We start from the raw sequence: 23127 nt of genomic DNA on the forward strand, positions 1-23127 counted from the left end.
ACTTGTGTTTTAAAAACCAAGTTAATAGAAATGGTTTCAAGTTTATTTATTTCTATGCTTAACCTCTTTTCTGTCCTTCTTTCTAATCTTTTCTAGTTCATCAAGATTATTAAGAAATATAGATATTTCATACAGATACTGATCATAAATGTACCAAGCCTTTCAACTCTTATCCTCTAAATCGAGTGTTTTCAAAAATGATTGATGGGAATGTTTCCTCATACTGTAAATCTTACTAACTTTTGTCATATTTTAGTCATGTTCAAAATCTGCTCTGACTTAGAATGAGTGAAATGACAAATGTCAAGACTGCCATATTTTGCCATTAAATCCGATATTTATTTATTTATTTATTTTTTAGAACTTTATAATGTGTTTCATAGCAGACATATTGAGCAGCTGAATAATAGAATTATTACACCCAAAAGTCTGACTTTTATTAAAATCACTAATCCTCTGTTGCACAGACAAGGTTTAAGCCTAGTCCCAGACTAAAATGTACGTTTGAGCTGTTTCACCTGAAAGAAACTTGCACTGATTGATCTTAAAATATATCAATGCCTTTGTTTTGTCTCAAGATGGACACCAGTAATATTTTTTTCTAAGGCACATTTATAAACATTACTTAAATGTCCTAATTGAACTATGGCCTAATCCTGGTTTAGTCTAAACCCTGTCTGTGAAACCAGGCCTAAGGGTGTTTTAATGCATTTCATACAGTGAACACTGAATAGTAAACATGATAACACATACTTTATAGAATGCAAATAGTCAGGGCTAGTTAAAAGTCAGGTGGTATGTTTGACTTCAGTTTATCATTAATTACAAAGCTTTATTTTTTTTTATTTATTTATTTTTTTGAAAAACATTCAGAAGAGAACGGTTTATACATAAATGTCTGTATTGAGATTTTAAAGGCTGTATCATTTTATATTAAGTTTATAATATATCTAAATAATCCAGGCTTCTTATGCGGTATATAGGCTAAATATGATTCAAGATACTGAGGGAAAACAATCATCACTTTGAAAAAAGAAACAAAAGCCATCAGTTATTTTGATAGCCCTCTTATTTTGGTATTTATAGGTGTATAATCAGTGTTTAAATACTTAGAAAATGAAAGTATTTAAAAAAGATTAAAGATTTCACCTTCAAACCTATCGTCTTGTAGACCTCGGCATTATAAACTCTGCCCACCGATGTGCTTGACCAATCAGAGGAACGTCACTTGCTTGTCAATCATGTGTAGATAAGCCACGCCCACAGACGTGTTTAGCCAATCAGAGGAAAAGTACCACGTCCACCTTCACGGCGAGCTTGTCAATCTTGTGTAAATAAACCCCGCCTACACACAAGGCGGAGACACTCCGCGTCCACTTTCACAGCGAGATTTCAGCGTTAAAATGCTCTCGAGTAAGTTTTACAAGTAAGTTTTGTGTTTTGACAACTTTGTTATATCCTCAAGAAATAAACGAGCTGTCTGTTAAAGACGTCGCGCTGGTAATGGCTGCAGAAAAGGAGCATGATGATCCATTCCAACAAATTCTGCATCAAATCGGTGGAAAAAGTAACATTCATTTAATCAGCGCTGTGAGTGGATCTGATGGAGACACCGGCGTGTTACAGGACTTCTTGGCTGATTTGTTTAATAACGAGGAAACCACCGACTGTGCTGGCAACAGTAACGGCGAAATCAAAATCCAAACAAACGTGTGCAGTCCTGACCAATCACACACTGATCAATCAGAACAGAGTTCAACGGATCACTGCAGCAACAGAGAGAAACCAGATCCACTCAAGAACAAAACCGTGAGTTCAAGCCGAAAGAGCAGCGGAAAGCAGAGAGCCATTAAATGCTCCGTGATCATATTCATCTTCAAACACGACTACGTGTGTAATAAAGAGAATTACGTGTGTTTGAGGGAGATTCTGAAGGACGTGAGAGCGCGGATAAAGAGAAATGCGCTCCGACCGGCTCTGCTGGGACTCGTTCACACTGACTGCGATCAATCAGAGAGTCACGATTCGGTGGAATTACTGGATCGATCAATGCGATCGGTGTTCATTAATCACCCCCCACAGGCAATATGGACCGGCCCATACGTCACAAAGTCCCCGGATTTGTTGCAGGAGATCAGATGGAATGCCTGCAGGGCGGTGAACTCCTCAATGTCTGCAGGTTAGAGATTCAACCTAGTGGACAACATGTTTGGGCATCATAGTCCAGCGTGATTTCATGAGAACAGGCAACTTGTTGATGCATATAAATTTGTATGATGTGATTAATAAGAAATTGAGCAATTTTTATTTATTTATAAAAAAGTAAACATGAAAGAACACACGCCTAACCCTAGCCTAGACTGTACGAAAACATACGGTTGTACGAATTGTTTTTTTTTTTTTTTTTTTGTCAAATAAGTTTTATTAAAAGATAAAGATTTTAAAGATGGGTTTACAATCTCACATACTTTGTTTCTATACATGTGCAGAGAATACAATCAAAATTAGAAAAGAAAGACAGGAAAATGAAAGAAAACAAAATGAACAAAACCCCACCTCACAAACCATCCCTTACAAGACCTGTTTACATTAGTTTGCAATGTATGATGAAGAAATGTTAAAACATGACATTAACAAATTATGCATTAGTCCGCAGGTTTTCCATCAAGATAACAGAGAAAAGGGTGCCAGATTTTGACAAACTGCTCAAATTTGCCCTTTAGACAGTACCTAATTCGTTCCAAATGTAGAGTAGAAATCATCTCTCCGAGCCATAGCTTACATGTAGGAGCCTCCTTTTTCTTCCAGAACAAAAGCTTCTTGGCTGTAGTTAAACTATATGCAAGTAGTTTGTGTTGTGCTCCTGATAATGAATGCATACTTTCTGAAAATCCCAAAATAAAAAGTGCCGGATCCGGCTGCAGTTGCACCCTAAAAATCTCTGAGAGGACATCGAAAATTCCATTCCAATAATTTTGTATCTTGGAGCAAAAAATAAAACTATGAGACAAATCAGCAGCTACTTTTGTCATTTGTCACAGAGAGGTGAGACATTTTTGAAAATTCTATGTAATTTCTTTTTTGAATGATGTAATCTGTGAATGACTTTAAACTGAATAAGGCAGTGTCTAGAACTGATAGAGTGTTCGTTAATATCCTTTAAACTCATCTGCCACATTTCCTCAGAAATTTCCACTCCTAGTTCTTGCTCCCATTCTTTTTTGAGAAAACTTGTAGAGGGCGAAGTAAAGGATTGTAGCAGATCGTAGGTTGTACGAATTGTTAAAAACATTTCAAAATTTAAAAGAGTTACGAATTGCCATGAGAATGTGTTGGATAGTCTCAGAACCTTAAAGGACTTTTAGAACAAAAATTGCCAGATAATGTACTCACCCCTTGGCATCCAAGTTGTTCATGTCTTTCTTTCTTCAGCCATAAAGAGATTATGTTTTTTGAGGGAAACATTTCAGGATTTTTCTCCATATAATGGACTTATATGGTGCCCCGAATTTTGAACCTCCAAAATCCACTTTAAAAGCGGCTTCAAATGATCCCAAATGCGGTTATAAACGGGTCTTATCTAGCGAAACGATCGGTTATTTTCATTAAAAAAAATACAATTTAAATACTTTTTAATCTCAAACGCTTGTCTTGTCTTGGCTCTCCCTGAACTCTGTGTGTTCTGACTCAAGACAGTTAGTGTATGTCGAAAAACTCCAATCGTATTTTCTCCCTCAACTTCAAAAATCATTTCAAAATCATCCATCCAGTGTTTGCAAAGTGAACATGCAAAGAAGATCAAACACCCTTAACAAAAAAGGTAAAACAGTGATATAGGACGATTTTGAAGTTGAGGGAGAACATGAGATGGGAGTTTTTCGACATACACTAACTGTCACGAACCGGAAAAAAATGTTCAGGCGGAGTGAGACACAAAAAATGTTTGACATTAAGAAGTATATAAATTGTATTATTTTTATAAAAAAACGATTGTTTCGCTAGCTAAGACCCTTCGTTCTCAGCTGGGATCGTTTGAAGCTGCATTTAAACTGCATTTTGGAAGTTCAAAATCAGGGCACCATATCAGTCCATTATATGGAGAAAAATGCTGAAATGTTTCCCTCAAAAAACAGAATTTCTTTACGACTGAGGAAGGAAAGACATGAACATCTTGGATGACAAGGGGGTGAGTAAATTATCTGTCTATTTTTGCTTCTCCTTTTACATCTTGCTCATGTCACTGCATTCTAAAAATCGAATCTATTTAGAACACACAACTTATTTTCGATTAGGTGATTTTACATGAATTTTAAATGCTGTGATTCGTTTGGAAATGTGAATTTTAGAAGGTCTTACCTTCCCTCAGTGGGGCTTAAGAACATCGTATGAAAATATACGATTGTACAAACGCAGGTTGTACAAAATGTACAAATCATTTTGCCAAAATTTAAAATAGTTACAAATTGCCATGAGAATGTGTTGTGTAGTCTTTTTCGATTGGGTGATTTTTTTTTTATAAATTTGTATGCTGTGATTCGTATGGAAACATGATTTTTAGACAAAGAAAAAACAAAACAAAACATAAATATAAAGGTCCACCGCTACACCAAACCATCAGTGGGGCGTAGGAAACTGTACGAACATACAACTGTACGGACCTAGGTTGTACAAATTGTACAAATAATTTCCTTAAAAATGTCAAATAATTCCAAACTGCCATGAAAATGTTGCTTAGTCTCAAAACTTTAATATTGACACATTCTCATGGCAATTTATAATTTTATGTTTTGCAATATCTTGTGGATGATATTGCATTGTTAAACCCTGATCTGTTTTCAATTTTGTATGAATTTGTATGCTGTGATTCATACGGAAACGTGATTTTTTTTTTTTTTGAAAAAGAAAAAAAAAATGTCATCCTTACATCTAACTGTCAGTGGGGCTTAAAAAAATCATATGACAACAGATTCGAACGCAGATTGTACAAATTGTACAAATAATTTTGACAAAATTTAATACAAAATTTAAATTGCCATGAGAATGTGTTGCATAGTCTTAAAATGTTAACATCAATACATTCTCATGCCAATTTATGACTACTTTTTGCAACGTCTTGCACATGACATTGCATTCCAAAAACTCGATCTTTTTAGAAAATGCAACTATTTTTCGATTGATTCGACTTTTGTATTACATTTATAAAATATTGCAATTTTTTGCAATTTTTGTGTAATGGAAGTGCAGCTACTGTGACCTAAAATCCTGATCTCATGAGAAAACGCAACTATTTTATGATAGCGTTTCTGTATAAATTTGTATGGAAACATGCAATTTTTAGAAATATGTAAGCATGAAGGTTCACCCCTACACATAACCCTCAGTGGGATTTAAGCAGATTATACACATTAGCAACCAATTTGCCATAATTGGCATGAAAATGTGTTGTGTAGTTTAAAATCCTCAACAGTTGGTAACTATTTTACAATTTGCTGTCTCGTGCATGACACTGCATTCTAAAAACCCATTCTTATTAGAAAATGTAAGTGCTTGTCAGCGCCAATAGCCTTGTGGTTAGTGCGCCGACATATAGCACAGCTGTGCTCGTGGCGCCCCGAGTTTGAATCCCGTCTCAAGGTCCTTTGGCGATCCTGTTCCCCTCTCTCTGCCCAATTCTTTCCTGTCATCTCTCTACTGTCCTGTCCATTAAAGGGCAGAAATATAACTAAATAAAAGAAAATGCAAATGTTTTGCAAAAATAAGATGTAAAAACCATGTCCCTACACTTGCGATTTTTCACTCCTCTGCTCTGCGTCTCACATTTTTGATGTTCTTTTTTTATTTTTATGGTTTGACACATTTGATCATTTCGCTTGCATCTTTTGTTCTCATGTGAACTCCAGACCTAGATAGCGTTTGTGTGCATAGTTAATGGTTTCAGAAACTAGTTAGACATTGGTCATCATATTGAGCTGCCTACCTAAGCTTGTGGTCTGGACCTGCTTGTTTGCTCAAAAACTAGAAAACTCCCTAGCTAGTCAGCATTTTGGCAATTGTCTTCTCAGAACCTACTGAGCAACCTTCCTAGACTTCTCAAAACCAGTCTTAAGTAGCATGGGTATATTTGTAGCAATAGCCTAAAATACACTGTATGGGTCAAAATGATCAATTTTTCTTTTATGCCAAAAACCATTAGGATATTAAGTAAAGATCATGTTCCATGTAGATATTTTGTAAATGTCCTACTGCAAACATGTCAAAACTTAATTTTTGATTAGTAATATGCATTGCTAAGAACTTCATTTGGACAACTTTAAAGGCGATTTTCTCAATATTTAGATTTGTTGCACCCTCAGACTCCAGATTTTCAAATAGTTGGACAAATATAGTCCTATCCTTAAAAACCATACATCAATGGAAAGCTTTTTTATTCAGCTTTCAGATAATAAATAAATCTCAATTTTTTAAAAAAAAAGACCCTTATGACTGGTTTTGTGGTCCAGGGTCACATTTAGACAGCACACTGTTTTTAACCAAAATGGGTTTTTGGTTAAAAACCTAAAATAAATCTGTTTAACACAAGCAGAAGTATCACAAAAATGATACTCCATCATGAAATTTTTGGTAACCACAGTCTTTTGAGTCTAACAGGACCTAGTAAAATACCTACCTAGACAGCATTTTGGACATGTAGACAGCACACTGTCCCAAAATCAAGTGATTTTAAAATTTTTTGGTTAAAAACCTGAAATAAATCTGTTTAACACAAGCGACACTGCAAAAGTACCACAAAAATGATACTCTACCATGTAATGTTTGACAGTGATTTTAAAATTGATTTTTGGCTAAAAACCTGAAATAAATCTGTTTAACAAGCAGAAGTATCACAAAAATGATACGCCATCATGTAATTCTTGGTAATCACAGTCTAGTAGGACCTAGTAAAATACCTATCTAGACAGCAGTTTGGACATTTAGACAGCACACTGTCCCAAAATCAACTGGTTTAAAATGGGTTTCTGGTTAAAAACCTGAAATAAAACTGTTTAACATTTTGGACATTTAGACAGCACACTGTCCCAAAATCAACTGGTTTAAAATGGGTTTCTGGTTAAAATCCTGAAATAAAACTGTTTAACTGTTTGACATTTTGGACATTTAGACAGCACACTGTCCCAAAATCAATTGGTTTTAAAATGGGTTTTTGGTTAAAAACCTGAAATAAAACTGTTTAACATTTTGGACATTTAGACAGCACACTGTCCCAAAATCAACTGGTTTAAAATGGGTTTCTGATTAAAACCCTGAAATAAAACTGTTTAACTGTTTGACATTTTGGACATTTAGACAGCACACTGTCCCAAAATCAACTGGTTTTAAAATGGGTTTTTGGTTAAAAACCTGAAATAAAACTGTTTAACATTTTGGACATTTAGACAGCACACTGTCCCAAAATCAATTGGTTTTAAAATGGGTTTTTGGTTAAAAACCTGAAATAAAACTGTTTAACTGTTTGACATTTTGGACATTTAGACAGCACACTGTCCCAAAATCAATTGGTTTTAAAATGGGTTTTTGGTTAAAAACCTGAAATAAAACTGTTTAACATTTTGGACATTTAGACAGCACACTGTCCCAAAATCAACTGGTTTAAAATGGGTTTCTGGTTAAAACCCTGAAATAAAACTGTTTAACTGTTTGACATTTTGGACATTTAGACAGCACACTGTCCCAAAATCAACTGGTTTTAAAATGGGTTTTTGGTTAAAAACCTGAAATAAAACTGTTTAACATTTTGGACATTTAGACAGCACACTGTCCCAAAATCAACTGGTTTTAAAATGGGTTTTTGGTTAAAAACCTGAAATAAAACTGTTTAACTGTTTAACATTTTGGACATTTAGACAGCACACTGTCCCAAAATCAACTGGTTTTAAAATGGGTTTTTGGTTAAAAACAAATTTTTAACATTTTGGACATTTAGACAGCACACTGTCCCAAAATCAACTGGTTTTAAAATGGGTTTTTGGTTAAAAACCTGAAATAAAACTGTTTAACTGTTTAACATTTTGGACATTTAGACAGCACACTGTCCCAAAATCAACTGGTTTTAAAATGGGTTTTTGGTTAAAAACCTGAAAACTGTTTAACATTTTAGACATTTAGACAGCAACTGTCCCAAAATCAACTGGTTTTAAAATGGGTTTTTAACTGTTTAACATTTTGGACATTTAGACAGCACACTGTCCCAAAATCAACTGGTTTAAAATGGGTTTCCGGTTAAAACCCTGAAATAAAACTGTTTAACTGTTTGACATTTTGGACATTTAGACAGCACACTGTCCCAAAATCAATTGGTTTTAAAATGGGTTTTTGGTTAAAAACCTGAAATAAATGTTAAACAGTTTTTGGACATTTAGACAGCACACTGTCCCAAAATCAACTGGTTTTAAAATGGGTTTTTGATTAAAAACCTGAAATAAAACTGTTTAACTGTTTAACATTTTGGACATTTAGACAGCACACTGTCCCAAAATCAACTGGTTTTAAAATGGGTTTTTGATTAAAAACCTGAAATAAAACTGTTTAACTGTTTAACATTTTAGACATTTAGACAGCACACTGTCCCAAAATCAACTGGTTTTAAAATGGGTTTTGGGTTAAAAACCTGAAATAAAACTGTTTAACATTTTGGACATTTAGACAGCACACTGTCCCAAAATCAATTGGTTTTAAAATGGGTTTTGGGTTAAAAACCTGAAATAAAACTGTTTAACTGTTTAACATTTTGGACATTTAGACAGCACACTGTCCCAAAATCAACTGGTTTTAAAATGGGTTTTTGATTAAAAACCTGAAATAAAACTGTTTAACTGTTTAACATTTTGGACATTTAGACAGCACACTGTCCCAAAATCAACTGGTTTTAAAATGGGTTTTGGGTTAAAAACCTGAAATAAAACTGTTTAACTGTTTAACATTTTGGACATTTAGACAGCACACTGTCCCAAAATCAACTGGTTTTAAAATGGGTTTTTGGTTAAAAACCTGAAATAAAACTGTTTAACATTTTGGACATTTAGACAGCACACTGTCCCAAAATCAATTGGTTTTAAAATGGGTTTTGGGTTAAAAACCTGAAATAAAACTGTTTAACTGTTTAACATTTTGGACATTTAGACAGCACACTGTCCCAAAATCAACTGGTTTTAAAATGGGTTTTTGATTAAAAACCTGAAATAAAACTGTTTAACTGTTTAACATTTTGGACATTTAGACAGCACACTGTCCCAAAATCAACTGGTTTTAAAATGGGTTTTGGGTTAAAAACCTGAAATAAAACTGTTTAACATTTTGGACATTTAGACAGCACACTGTCCCAAAATCAATTGGTTTTAAAATGGGTTTTGGGTTAAAAACCTGAAATAAAACTGTTTAACTGTTTAACATTTTGGACATTTAGACAGCACACTGTCCCAAAATCAACTGGTTTTAAAATGGGTTTTTGATTAAAAACCTGAAATAAAACTGTTTAACTGTTTAACATTTTGGACATTTAGACAGCACACTGTCCCAAAATCAGTTGGTTTTAAAATGGGTTTTTGATTAAAAACCTGAAATAAAACTGTTTAACTGTTTAACATTTTGGACATTTAGACAGCACACTGTCCCAAAATCAACTGGTTTTAAAAATGGGTTTTTGATTAAAAACCTGAAATAAAACTGTTTAACTGTTTAACATTTTGGACATTTAGACAGCACACTGTCCCAAAATCAACTGGTTTTAAAATGGGTTTTGGGTTAAAAACCTGAAATAAAACTGTTTAACATTTTGGACATTTAGACAGCACACTGTCCCAAAATCAATTGGTTTTAAAATGGGTTTTTGGTTAAAAACCTGAAATAAAACTGTTTAACATTTTGGACATTTAGACAGCACACTGTCCCAAAATCAACTGGTTTTAAAATGGGTTTTGGGTTAAAAACCTGAAATAAAACTGTTTAACATTTTGGACATTTAGACAGCACACTGTCCCAAAATCAACTGGTTTTAAAATGGGTTTTGGGTTAAAAACCTGAAATAAAACTGTTTAACATTTTGGACATTTAGACAGCACACTGTCCCAAAATCAACTGGTTTTAAAATGGGTTTTGGGTTAAAAACCTGAAATAAAACTGTTTAACATTTTGGACATTTAGACAGCACACTGTCCCAAAATCAATTGGTTTTAAAATGGGTTTTGGGTTAAAAACCTGAAATAAAACTGTTTAACTGTTTAACATTTTGGACATTTAGACAGCACACTGTCCTAAAATCAACTGGTTTTAAAATGGGTTTTTGGTTAAAAACCTGAAATAAAACTGTTTAACATTTTGGACATTTAGACAGCACACTGTCCTAAAATCAACTGGTTTTAAAATGGGTTTTTGGTTAAAAACCTGAAATAAAACTGTTTAACTGTTTAACATTTTGGACATTTAGACAGCACACTGTCCCAAAATCAGTTGGTTTTAAAATGGGTTTTGGGTTAAATGCCTGAAATAAATCTGTTATTCCATCATGCAATTTTTGGTAATCATGTTTTTTGAGTCTAGTAGGACCTAGTAAACTGCCGTCCTAGACAGCATTTTTGCCATTACAGTAACAAAACTGTCCTACCTAGACAGCCTAAAAATAAAGTGAGCTGTTTATGTTTACGGTAGTTTGTGGCATCGCGGTCCCAAACCTTAGTGTGCTCCCCGTCTAGCATCTTTTGGGCTCGTGGTTTACTATGTAGGTCACACCTCTGTCTGAATCACATGATTTGGGGAACTATAATGAATGGAGGGCCCACAAAGAACGAAAGAAGGCTTTTAATGAGTTTCTCAATGGCTCTTTGTGTTGCAGATAGCGCCACTGGCAGGAAAAGCAGCTTGTTTTGGCAACCGAAATGTTTCCCTGGAATTTTCAGAAAGAGACCTGGAAGACAAGCTGACGTAAACACCAATAGTTGGCAGCAAGGTACGACGTTCATTTGCATTCAGATCCAAACCGGTTGTTTCACTATCAACTAATGGTGTCAAATTTACTCTTGCAGCCAATCCAAATGCAACTGAGGAAGGAATTCCCCTGCAGATGCGGCCCACGGCGGACTGAAGCCGGGACGGCTTTGCTAATAGACCAAAATGGATGACGAACAAGCCTCAAACTGTGTTCCTGTGTGCTACACAGGTCATATACTCTTGCACTATGACTTACCAGTCAGGAAGATTTGGAGAAATGAGAAGTGAAGGCAATGAATGGCTGCTAGAGCGTTATTCAGGATGCATTTTTGATATCTCAGAAGGATATTAATCACTATGATCAAAGTAACATACAGAGTTTATGAAGTATTAAATCATCTAATGTGACAATTAATGAACACTGTGAATGACTAATGTATAATTTTTGAAATAAAACAAACTAATTGCTGCATAAACTGACCAATAAAGGAGCTTTTTTGTACTTTCCTTTGTATTTTGCCGTGTTCCTTCGTGTGATTCTGAAGTAAACAAGGAAATTCTGTTTAGCAGTTCAAAATGTTTTCAGTGCTATGTAAGACGTAATGTTGAATAAATAAAAAAGGAGAGTTCATATTAGACTACGTTATGTCATACATTTACACAGAATGCATTTTTGTATTCTGCTCTGATTTTTCATTGATTTTCGACTCAATTTTTGGAATTTTCTGCAGACTGTTTACATTCTGAGTCAGTGTTTGTAAATGAGTGATTGATGAATTGGTCAAGCCTGATAGCAGTGGTGTGATTCAGACTGAATGATTTAATAAGTGATCAATCACGCACTAAATCGTTTGGAGAGATTTCTTACTTTGTTAAATACAGAATATACTGGGGAATGTAAGTTAAATTTAAACAATCTAAACTATTAAAATGACTAAAATGTACATTTTTTTTTAATTTTATATGAATGAAGAAGTCAGAATTGGTAGATATAAAATATGATATAAACTGAGAATGAAGAGAAAACAGTCCGAATTGTGAGATAAGAATTGCAATTAGCCTTTATTTTTGTTTTTATTTTTAATTCCGTGTGCGGAAACTGGCTTTCATGCATAACAGAGTACTGCAAATGTAAATAATTAACTAATTTAACTGCACAATAATTTGTGTAAAAAATTTATTTTATTTTCTATTGACTTTTTCATTCAACTCATTTAAATTACTTGTTATTTTGTTTTGTGTTTAGTTTTGTTTTGTAATTTAATTTAATTTAATTTAATTTCATTATATTTTATTTAATTTAATTTTGTTTAGTTTATTTTAATTGATTTTGTTTCATTTCAGGTTAATTCATTTTATCTTGTTTTATTTTATTTCATTGCATTTTATTTCGTTTTATTTTATTTAACTTTATTTCATTTTGTTTAACTGTATTGTTTCATTTCATTTGTTTCATTTAATTTTATTTTATTGCATTTTTTATTATTTCGTTTAATTTCATTTACATTTATTGTATTTTATTTAGCTTTATTTTATTTTACTTTATTTTGTTTTATTTTATTTTATTTCAGTTTAAATTTATTTAAATTTGTTTCATTTTCATTTTCATCTTATTTTATATTATTTCATTTTTTATTTCATTTAATTTTTATTGCATTTTATTTTGCTTTATTTTTTATAATTTTATTTGTTCATTTTTTTTGTTTCATTTTGTTTCATTTCATGTTATTCCATTTCATTATATTTTATTTCATTTAATTTTGTTTCGTTTATTTTATTTTATTATTTTATTTTGGTTTATTTCATTTTATTTTTAATTCACTTAATTTAATTTAATTTAATTTAGTTTCATTTCACTTTATTTCTATTTATTTCATTTTGTTTTATTTCATTTTATTGCATTTTATTTCGTTTTAATTTTTCACTTTATTTCATTTTAATTTTATTGTTTCATTTCACTTTATTGTTTCTTTTCATTTTATTTCATTTTATTTTGTTTCACTTTATTTAACTAATTATTTTATTCTATTTTATTTTATTATTTTGTTTATTTAATTTAATTTTGTTTTAATTTTTTATTTTATATGCTTTGTTTTATTTTATTTTTTTATTTATTTCATTTTTAATTTAATTGTTTCATTTTATTTTGTATTTTTATTTCAATTCATTTATTTTTTTATTTAATTTTTAGTTTCATTTCATTTTATTTAGCTGTTTAATTTTGTTTTCATTTAATTTTATTTCACTTTTTCATTTTTTTTTTTTCACTTCATTTTGTTTCATTTTTTTGTTTTATTTTTTATTTTTAATTTTATTTTATTTTATTTCATTTTTTTATTTAGCTTTATTTATTTTGTTTTATTTTAATTTCATTTCATTTTGTTTTATTTTATTTCAGTTTATTTAATTTTATATGCATTTGTTTTATTTTCATCTTATTTTATATTATTTCATTTTTTATTTAATTTAATTGTTATTGTATTTTATTTTGCTTTATTTTTTTGCTTTATTTTATTTCATTTTATTTCAATTCATTTTATTTCAATTCATTTCGTTTTATTTAATTTTTAGTTTCATTTCGTTGTTTAATTTTATTGTTTTCATTTAATTTTATTTCACTTCATTTCATTTTAATTTTGTTTCAGTTCACTTCATTTTGTTTCATTTTATTTTATTTTATTTCATTTTGTTTTATTTAATTAAATTAATTTAATTTAATTTTGTTTAATTTAATTTCATTTTATTGTTTTATTTCAGTTTGTTTCATTTTATCCTATTTTATTTTATTTTTTCATTTCATTTTGTTTTATTTGGTTTAATTTAATTTAATTTTGTTTCATTTTATTTTATTTCATTTTATTTAATTTAATGTTATTGTTTTATTTCATTTCATTTCGTTTAATTTTATTCTGTTTTATTATTTCGTTTCATTTCATTTTATTGTATTTTATGTAGCATTATTTTGTTACTTTATTTTGTTTTATTTTATTATTTCATTTTATTTAATTTCGTTTTGTTTTATTTCAGTCTATTTCGTTTTATTTTGTTTCATTTAGTTTAATTTAGTTATTTCATTTTGTTTTCATTTAATTTTATTCCACTTCATTTCATTTGATTTTGTTTTATTTCAGTTTATTTGATTTTGTTTTATTTTATCTCATTTTATTTAATGTCATTTCATTTTATTTTGTTTCATTTAATTTTATTTCACCTCATTTCATCATATTTTATTTCATTTCATATTTTATTGCATTTTATTTTGCTTTATTTTATGTTACCTTATTTCGATGTATTTTATTTCGTTTCAGATTTAAAAAAAGAAAGACGTTTGTCCCATCTTACCCCACAGAGCGGCACGATCAACAACAGCTTCAAATCCTCCTCTCAGAACTGCAGAGAAGAAGAGCCACTGTAGGGTGTCCGCCTCAAAGCCTGTTTGAAAAAAAAACAGTTATATCTTACTCTTGCCCAACTAATCTATTAATTTGAAAATAACTGCTATTTCCTAATAAACCATACTTTCACAACGCGCTATCTGCCACGCCCATGTTCCGCAGGATGTGAGTTTATCCTAAATAACGTGTCATATATGCTCAGGCACGTTTCCGGCGCATCCCGCACAAGCGCTTCATTGTCGGTGGAGTTTGTGCCGCTGCTGTGTAATAGCGGTCGATCGCTCGCTCGCTCACACGGTTTCATTGAGAGTGAAATAGACTTTATTCTTCTTCTCACTGTTTGTGTGCTTACATCTTTGTGCTGGAGGAGATCCGGTGACCCTCACGAACAGACATGATTACTTCAGCCGGTGAGTGAATGTGAAAGAACGAGAAACAGTGCGTTTGATTTAGCTGAGTCACACAGCTAACGGCTAACGGCTAACGCGACTCACGAGTTTAACGCGCTTTACAACTTCATCTGTGCTTTGTGCAAATACAACTACTCTTATATTGAGGCCAAATGTCACACTTTAGCGTCTAAATGCGATGCTGAGAGTGTAGTTGTTCGCTAAAGTCATTTCTCATGACACTGACTTCGATGGTTTGTTTACATCGACAACCGAAACTACAAAACTGGCGATTTATTTAAAAGCCAATGTGTTATATGTGTCTCAACATTGTTTTTATTGTATAAACATGATCAAAAAGCCACGCGGATGTCATTTGTGGATTAAACTGATGTGTGCGGTTGTTGTTTGGCATATCTGTCATGTCACTGTCACTAAGCATTAGCCGTATTAGCACGGATGGACAGACAGACTGACATGTACACTGATGGATAGATATGTAGACAAATGTCTTTAGAAGACTGATGTTGTTTTTGCTGTTTTGTAGCTGGTATCATTTCTCTTCTGGATGAAGATGAGCCGCAGCTCAAGGTACAGTGTGAACTCTGTCAAACACATCAGTGCTGATTATATGGAGGTGGTCATTAACAGGCTTTTCTTTCTCTTTTAAAGGAGTTTGCTTTACATAAACTTAACTCCATTGTCAATGACTTTTGGGCTGAGATTTCAGAGTCTGTAGACAAAATGTAAGTATTGTTGGTTGTTTTAGAAGAGAATTGTGTATAAAAGTTGCCAAAAATTAGTCTAAATGTTGTTTGAACCTGTTTAGATGTATATTTATGTTTAATAATGTTTAAAGAAGTCTCTTCTGCTCATCAAGCCTGCATTTATTTGATCCAAAGTACAGTGCAAACAGTAAAATTTTGAAATGATTTTACTGTTGAAAATAGCTGCTTTCTATTTGAATGTAGTTTAAAATAAAATTTATTTTGTGATTTCAAAGCTGAATTTGTAGCATCATTACTCCAGTCACATGGTGACGGTCTTATTTTCTGGTTAAAAACACATTTATTATTATTATGTTAGCTGAGTAGATTTTATTTATTTATTTATTTTTTCAGAAAAGTTGATAAGAACAGCATTTGTCTGAAATATAAATCTTTTGTAACATTATAAATGTCTTTATCATCACTTCTGATCATTTAAAGCATCTTTGCTAAATACAAGTATTAATTTCTGTAATTTTATACCGACTCCAAGCTTTTGAATGGTGTAGTTTATAATGTTACAAAAGCTTTTTATTTCAGATAATTGCTGATCTTTGGATCTTTATATCATCTATACATCAAAGAATCCTGAAAACAACAACAACAACAACGAAAAACTACTCGGCTGTTTAAAATATTAATAATAATAACAGTAAAAAACGTTTCTTGAACAGCAAATCAGCATATTAGAATGATTTCTGAAGGATCGTGTGACACTGAAGACTGGAGTAATGATGCTGAAAATTCAGCTGTGCATCACAGGAATAAATTACATTTTAAAATATATTTAAATAGAAAACAGTTCTTTTAAATAATAAAAAAAACATTTCACAATATTACTGCTTTTTCTGTATTTTAGATCAAATAAATGCAGGCTTGATGAGCAGAAGAAACTTCTTTAAAAACATTAAAAAACTTTTGACTGGTATTGTAGATGTGTGTTTTAAATATCTAAAGTATGACCCATGTAAATTGCATGGGGTTGTGATTTGTTATTGTAATTAATTTTGTGTTTTGGAAAATAAAACGACTACTTATTGATAAAATAATTTTTATTTTAAAGGAGAAGTCCACTTCCAAAACAAATATTAACAGATAATGTACTCACCTCTTTGTCCTCCAAGATGTTCATGTCTTTCTTTCTTCAGTTGTAAAGAAATTATGTTTTTTGAGGAAAACATTTCAGCATTTTTCTCCATATAATGGACTGATATGGTGCCCCCGATTTTGAACTTCCAAAATGTAGTTTAAATGTGGCTTCAAACGATCACAAATGAGGTTGTAAACGATCCCAGCTGAGGAAGAAGGGTCTTATCTAGCGAAACAATCGGTTATTTTGTATAAAAAAAATTATAGACTTTTTAATGTCAAACGCTCGTCTTGTCTTGATCTCCCTGAACTCTGTGTATTCTGACTCAAGACAGTTAGGGTATGTTGAAAAACTCCAATCGTATTTTCTCCCTCAACTTCAAAAATCATTTCAAAATCATCCTACATCGCTGCAGAAGTACTGACACAGTCTTTGCAACATGAACATGCGAAGAAGATCAAACACCCACGATTTTGAAGTTGAGGGAGAACATGAGATTGGAGTTTTTCAACATACCCTAACTGTCATGAACCGGAACAAAAACTGTCCAGGCAGAGTAAGACAAGACGAGCGTTTGACATTAAAAAGGATATAATTTGTATTATTTCTATTAAAATAACCGATCATTTCAGTCCATATCATAATAATCATAATCACCATATCAGTCCATTATATGGAGAGAATTTCTGAAATGTTTCCCTCAAAAAACAATTTTTTTTTTAATAAATAAAGACATGAACATCTTGGATGACAAGAGGGTGAGTACATTATCTGTAAATCTTTGTTTTGGAAGTGGACTTCTTTAAAAATGCTTTATACATTTGAAATATAGTTTTGAATAATAATAATTTATAATAATAATAATTATTATTGTTATTTTTATATTTTTGCTTTGCAGTACAAAAGTAATGAAATAGTAATTTCTTTTGATTTTTTTTTTTAACTTTATAATTTTAATGATAATTTACTAAGTACTCCTATATTTTACAGTAATATTTCTGTTATTGTTTTAGAATTGCAATAATATTAGCAATAATTTATTGTTGTTCAAAATACTTTCTTTCTGTTGCTTAAATTGTATTAAAACATTTTATACATGTATATAATAGAATTTGTTAATAATAATTTAATTTAATTATTTAAATAAAATTAAAAAGGTAAATATATAATCATTATACGAATACTATTGAATTTAAATTATTATTATTATTATTATTATTAATATTATTAATTAGTATAATTATTATTACACATTATTATTATTATATTGAGTCGCGGTGGGGGGGGTGGTTTCTATTATCGGACAAGCTGATTACATGTCTGATAAGGTACTTTTTCACAGAACACAAAATCACATGTCTGACACTTGGACCATAAAACCAGTCATAAGGTTATTTATTTATTTATTTTTTTTAAATTGATTAAATTAATTATTAGAAAGCTGAATAAATAAGCTTTCCATCAATGTATGGTTTGTTAGGATGGGGCAATATTTGGTCGAGATACAACTATTTGAAAATCTGTAAGCTGAGGGTGCAAAAACATTTAAAATATTAAGAAAATCACCTTTAAAGTTGTTCAAATGAAGTTCTTAGCAATGCATATTACTAATCAAAATTAAGTTTTGATATATTTACAGTAGGAAATTTACAAAATACCTTCATGTAACATAATCTTTACTTAACGTGCTGATGATTTTTGGCATGAAAGAAAAATCATGAATATTTAGATACTAATAGAGTGGTTATGATGAAAATGATGTTTTTCTCCATCAGCGAGGTCCTGTATGAGGATGAGACGTTTCGTAGCAGAGAGTTTGCTGCACTGGTGGCTTCGAAAGTGTTTTACCACCTCGGCGCTTTTGAGGAGTCTTTAAACTACGCACTGGGTGCTGGAGATCTCTTCAACGTCAATGATGACTCAGAATATGTGGAGACGATTATTGGTAATTAACACTTTCATTCAGCAAGGATGCATTAAATCAGTTAAATTTGTCAGTAAAGACTTTTAGAATGTTACAAAAAAGATTTAAATTTCGAATTTTAAATAAATGCTGTTCCTTAGAACTTTACAGTAATTATAGAATGTTGCAACAACATTAAGCTGTTACATTTCTTGAGCATCCAATCAGCATATTTCAGAATCATTTCTGAAGGATCATGTGACACTGGGGACTGGAGTAATGATGCTGAAAATTCAGCTTTAAATCACGAAAATAAATTCCATTTTACAGTATATTCACATAGAAAATGGTTATTTTAAAGCATAATAATATTTCACAATATTACAGTTTTTACTGTGTTTTTAATCAAATAAATGCAGCAAACATTAACAAATCTGATTAACTTTCGTTTAATATACTGTCTTTTTGTTCATCAGCCAAGTGTATCGATCATTACACCAAACTGCGCGTTGAGAACGCCGAGCTGCCGGAGGATGAGGAGAAGAAAAGCATCGATCCTCGTCTGGAGGGAATCGTCAACAAAATGTTCCAGCGCTGCTTGGGAGATCACATGTACAAACAGGCCATCGGCATCGCGCTGGAGACTCGACGTTTGGACATCTTTGAGAAAACCATCCTTGAATCTGTACGCTGTTTATCCACAGTCGTACATTTAATATTAACATAAGAAGCCGTTTTCAGACCTGTTTGGTTTTCCCACAGAACGACATTGGCGGTTTGCTGGCCTACAGCCTGAAGATCTGCATGTCCCTCATGCAGAACAAGAAGTTTCGTAACGACGTCCTCAGAGTTCTCGTCAAGCTGTACATGAATCTGGAGAAGCCTGACTTCATTAACGTTTGCCAGGTGACCTGTCCTGAACAGATTTATTTTTATCCTCAGAGGTTCCTTTCTCTGACATCTTTGTTTTTTATCTTAGTGTCTGATTTTCCTTGACGACCCTCAAGCTGTGAGTGACATTCTGGAGAAGCTTGTCAAAGAGGATAACCTCCTGATGGCCTATCAGATCTGCTTTGACCTGTATGAGAGCGCCAGCCAGCAGTTCCTGTCTTCTGTCATTCAGAACCTGAGGACCGTAGGTACACCCATCCCTGCCGTGCCCGGATCCACCAACACAGGCACTGTGCCCACCCAAGAGAAAGACAGGTGGGCATGTTTTTGCTTTCATATTGTTGTATCATTGATATGTGAGAAAAATATTGTGTGTATCTGAATCTATATCATGCAAGTGAATGGGTGCCGGAATTTTGAAGCCTCAGAAAGCACATACAGCCATCATGATTGTAATCCTTACGACCTGAGTGGATTAAACAATGTTTAATGAACAAAACATTGTGTGTGAAAGAGGAAAAACAATTTTTTTTTTTTTTTTTTTTTTTTTTTTTTTGTTTTTTAAATATAAACAGTAACTTCTGGCAAGATGTCATGTTCACGTCATGCATTGAATTTCGTTTTGTAGTTTTATAAAATGTCCTTTAAAATTTTACAGCCAAATATGATAAATTTATTTGTTTATTCATTATTTTTGTATAAACATAAGCCTATTTTACCTTCAAATTAACATTGTTTATTGTGAAAAATAGCTAATTTAAATCATTTATACACTACCAGTCAAAGATTTTTATTGTTTTTTTAAACATGTCTTTTTTTGTACCAAGCCTGCAATTATTTGCAGCAAAAACAGTAAAATTGTATTATTTTTACTATTTAAAATAACTGTTTTCTCTTTGAATATATTTTAAAATTTGATTTATTCCTGTGAATTCAAAGCTGAATTTTTAGCATCATTACTACAGTCACATGATCCTTCAGAAATCATTAAAATATTCTGATTTGTTGCTCAAAAATTATTATTATTATTATTATCATCATCGTCGTTGTTATTATTATTATTATTATTATTATGTTGAAAGCAGCTGGGCTGAATTATTTTAGGTTTCTTTGATGAATAGAAAGTACAGAAGAACAGCATTTATCTAAAATAGAAATCTTTTGTAACATTATAAATGTCTTTATGATCACTTTTGATCAATTTAAAGCATCCTTGCTAAATAAAAGTATTTATTTTTATAATTTCTAAAAATAAATAAAATAAAAATTAAATAAACAAATAAAAATAAAAAACAAACAAACAAAATGCTTTGATGAACAGAAGAGACTTCTTTAACAAACATTAAAAATCTTTTGACTGATAGTGTATATTATAGTATATATTGTATTTAATTATGCTGTTTTTAATTTGAATTCAACTTGAGTCATTGTACGATGTCTTTATTACAAACACTAAAGCTAGTTTATTACAGTAATGAGTCATTGAGAATTACAAATGTCACTGCAAAAAAACAAAAAAAAAACAATTTTTTGTTTTGCTTTTCTATTGATTTTGAGTTAGTTTTTGCAAGATTCACCACATGATTTATTGTAAAATCAATTCCCTGTAACTCATAGCATTGACTGTCATTTAAACAAAGTTCAAAATATAAGAACATTTTAATGAGTTGATTTTGAACAAAAGAAATATGATGTTATTGTTTCAGCGATGCCATGGAGACGGAGGACAAAGCTGGAAGTTCTCCAGCTGGAAAAGCTGCTGATGTGGTGAGTCATCACTTTTAAGTCTTTTACATCTGAGATCATGCTTGTACAAAAATGTGAATTTGTTTATTGAATTTGTTTTCTCAAAATAGAAGGGTGAGCCAAAAGACCAGAACTCAAAAATGATTAAAATTCTAAGTGGTGAAATGGCCATCGAGCTGCACCTTCAGTTCCTCATTCGAAACAACAACACAGATCTGATGATTCTCAAAAACACAAAGGTGAGAATCCAGCTAATGTCTCTAATGACAACTGATGTAGTAAATTTAATATGAATGACTTCGTAGGCTAAGCATAGTTTTATTCCTCACTTGTTTCAGGATGCGGTACGAAATTCGGTGTGCCACACAGCGACGGTTATAGCAAATTCATTCATGCACACAGGAACAACAAGTGACCAGTTTCTACGGTAAAGCATATTCACAGGGTCTCTAATCAAAGTTTGGCCTTTTGATACTGATAACAAGAAAACAGCCTATAATAACTGTCATCTTTGTATTTTACAGAGAGAATTTGGAGTGGCTGGCAAGAGCAACTAACTGGGCCAAATTCACAGCAACAGCCAGTCTTGGCGTCATTCACAAGGTTAGCATTATCATATATGCTTAAAGCACTTTCCACAAAAAGGGAACAGTTTGTTATTTATTTGTTGTAGATGTTTCTTGTGGTTGCTTTCATTTGCTTTAGTTGTTTGTTTGTTGTTTGCGTTAGATGTTTGTTTTTGTTTGCTTTAGGTGATTGTTTGCATTTGTTTTTGTTTGTTTTAGATGTTTATGCGCTTTTGTTTTAGATATTTGCTTGCAATTGTTTGCTTTTAGGATGTTTGTTGCTTTAATTTTAGATGTTTGCATTTGCTTTTGTTTTAAATATTTGTGTGCTTTTGCTGTAGATGTTTGCTTTGGATGTTTGTATTTGCTTTTGTTTGTTGTAGATGTTTGTTTGCAATTGTTTGCTTCTAGGATGTTTGCTGCTTTAATTTTAGATGTTTGTGTGCTTTTCTTTATTTGCTTTTGTTTTAGATGTTTGTTTGCAGTTGTTTGCTTTTGATGTTTGTTGTTTTTTTTAGGTGTTTGTTTGCTTTAGTTTGCATTTGTTTTTTGTTTGTATGCTTTTAGATGTTTTAGATGTTTGTTTGCATTTGTTAGATTTTAAGATGTTCATTTTCTTTAGTTTTAGATGTTTGTTTACAAATTTGCTTGTGTTTGCTTCGGATGTTTGTTTGAGTTTATTTTTGTTTGTTTTACGTGTTTGCTTTAGTATTGGATGTTTATTTGCAGTTTTTTTTTCTTTATGATTTATGTTGCTTTCATTTTAGATACTTGTTTGCATTTGCTTTTGTTTTAGATGTTTGTGTGGTTTTGTTTGTTGTAGATGTTTGTTTGCAATAGTTTGCTTTTAGGATGTTTGTTACTTTAATTTTAGATGTTTGTAGCTGTTAGCAAGTTTTCATGTTTGTTGCTTTAATTTTAAGTTTGTTTGCATTTGCTTATAGTTTTAGATGTTTGTTTTGTGTTTGCTAGTTTGTTTCAGATGTTTTTTATTTGTTTAAATATTTGTTTTGATCGTTTGTATTTAGTGAGACCTAATACAATTATTTTAACATTGATAACTGTAATAACTCATTTATAACTAGTTTACCAACTTGTTTTTTTTTTTTTTTTGGCCTGTCCAGAGATCAGCTGTTAAATTACACGTCACAATTTTGGCGTATTGAATCGTTTTAGTTTAGTTTATTGTTGTAAAAAGATTTTAATTTTTTAAAGCGATTACACGATTTTATGTCATTACAAAAAAATGGGACATTCCAGCATAGCAGGAAGCTCATATTTTGTAATGTCTGTGAAATGTGACTGGAATATATTGTTTTTTTTGTTGTTTTTTTTCATAAAAAAAAGTTGCATTAATGTTATTATGGTTTCATTTTAATTTCAAATTTAAATTTATATGC

The 23127-nt window shown here is 31.4% G+C and overlaps 2 protein-coding genes and 1 long non-coding RNA gene across 3 annotated transcripts in view; 2 read left to right on the top strand and 1 right to left on the bottom strand.

The window, feature by feature from the left end:
- The first annotated feature begins 1347 nt into the window (after window positions 1-1347).
- Window positions 1348-11482, top strand: LOC127153166 (uncharacterized). The gene is made up of 3 exons (XM_051094123.1): window positions 1348-2179; window positions 10886-10999; window positions 11076-11482. The coding sequence occupies exons 1-3, from the start codon at window positions 1504-1506 to the stop codon at window positions 11132-11134; spliced, it is 849 nt and encodes a 282-aa protein (XP_050950080.1). The 5' UTR covers window positions 1348-1503; the 3' UTR covers window positions 11135-11482.
- LOC127153167 (uncharacterized) lies at window positions 8283-9594 on the bottom strand. Its single transcript, XR_007825202.1, has 3 exons — window positions 9046-9594; window positions 8755-8948; window positions 8283-8568 (listed from the first exon to the last, which is right to left on the bottom strand). It is a non-coding gene; the product is annotated as an uncharacterized LOC127153167 (long non-coding RNA).
- A 3122-nt stretch (window positions 11483-14604) lies between the features above and the next one.
- psmd1 (proteasome 26S subunit, non-ATPase 1) overlaps window positions 14605-23127 on the top strand; it is a 45717-nt gene continuing 37194 nt past the window's right edge. Inside the window, exons 1-11 of the mRNA XM_051094823.1 lie at window positions 14605-14785; window positions 15312-15355; window positions 15437-15510; window positions 18397-18566; window positions 19001-19209; window positions 19287-19430; window positions 19504-19730; window positions 21122-21182; window positions 21272-21400; window positions 21500-21588; window positions 21686-21764. Of these exons, the coding sequence (XP_050950780.1) occupies window positions 14770-14785; window positions 15312-15355; window positions 15437-15510; window positions 18397-18566; window positions 19001-19209; window positions 19287-19430; window positions 19504-19730; window positions 21122-21182; window positions 21272-21400; window positions 21500-21588; window positions 21686-21764 (1242 nt within the window). The 5' untranslated portion in view covers window positions 14605-14769. The remainder of the gene's footprint in view (window positions 14786-15311; window positions 15356-15436; window positions 15511-18396; window positions 18567-19000; window positions 19210-19286; window positions 19431-19503; window positions 19731-21121; window positions 21183-21271; window positions 21401-21499; window positions 21589-21685; window positions 21765-23127) is intronic.

This window comes from Labeo rohita, chromosome 22, assembly GCF_022985175.1.
Source record: "Labeo rohita strain BAU-BD-2019 chromosome 22, IGBB_LRoh.1.0, whole genome shotgun sequence".
NCBI lineage: Eukaryota > Metazoa > Chordata > Actinopteri > Cypriniformes > Cyprinidae > Labeo > Labeo rohita.

What these genes read in the sequence shown, in the direction of transcription:
- LOC127153166 (XM_051094123.1), top strand. Translation starts at nt 1,504, where the DNA reads ATGGCTGCAGAAAAGGAGCATGATGATCCATTCCAACAAATTCTGCAT. An exon ending in GAACTCCTCAATGTCTGCAG is followed by an intron (nt 2,180 to 10,885) that starts GTTAGAGATTCA and finishes TTTGTGTTGCAG; the next exon opens with ATAGCGCCACTGGCAGGAAA. An exon ending in CACCAATAGTTGGCAGCAAG is followed by an intron (nt 11,000 to 11,075) that starts GTACGACGTTCA and finishes TTACTCTTGCAG; the next exon opens with CCAATCCAAATGCAACTGAG.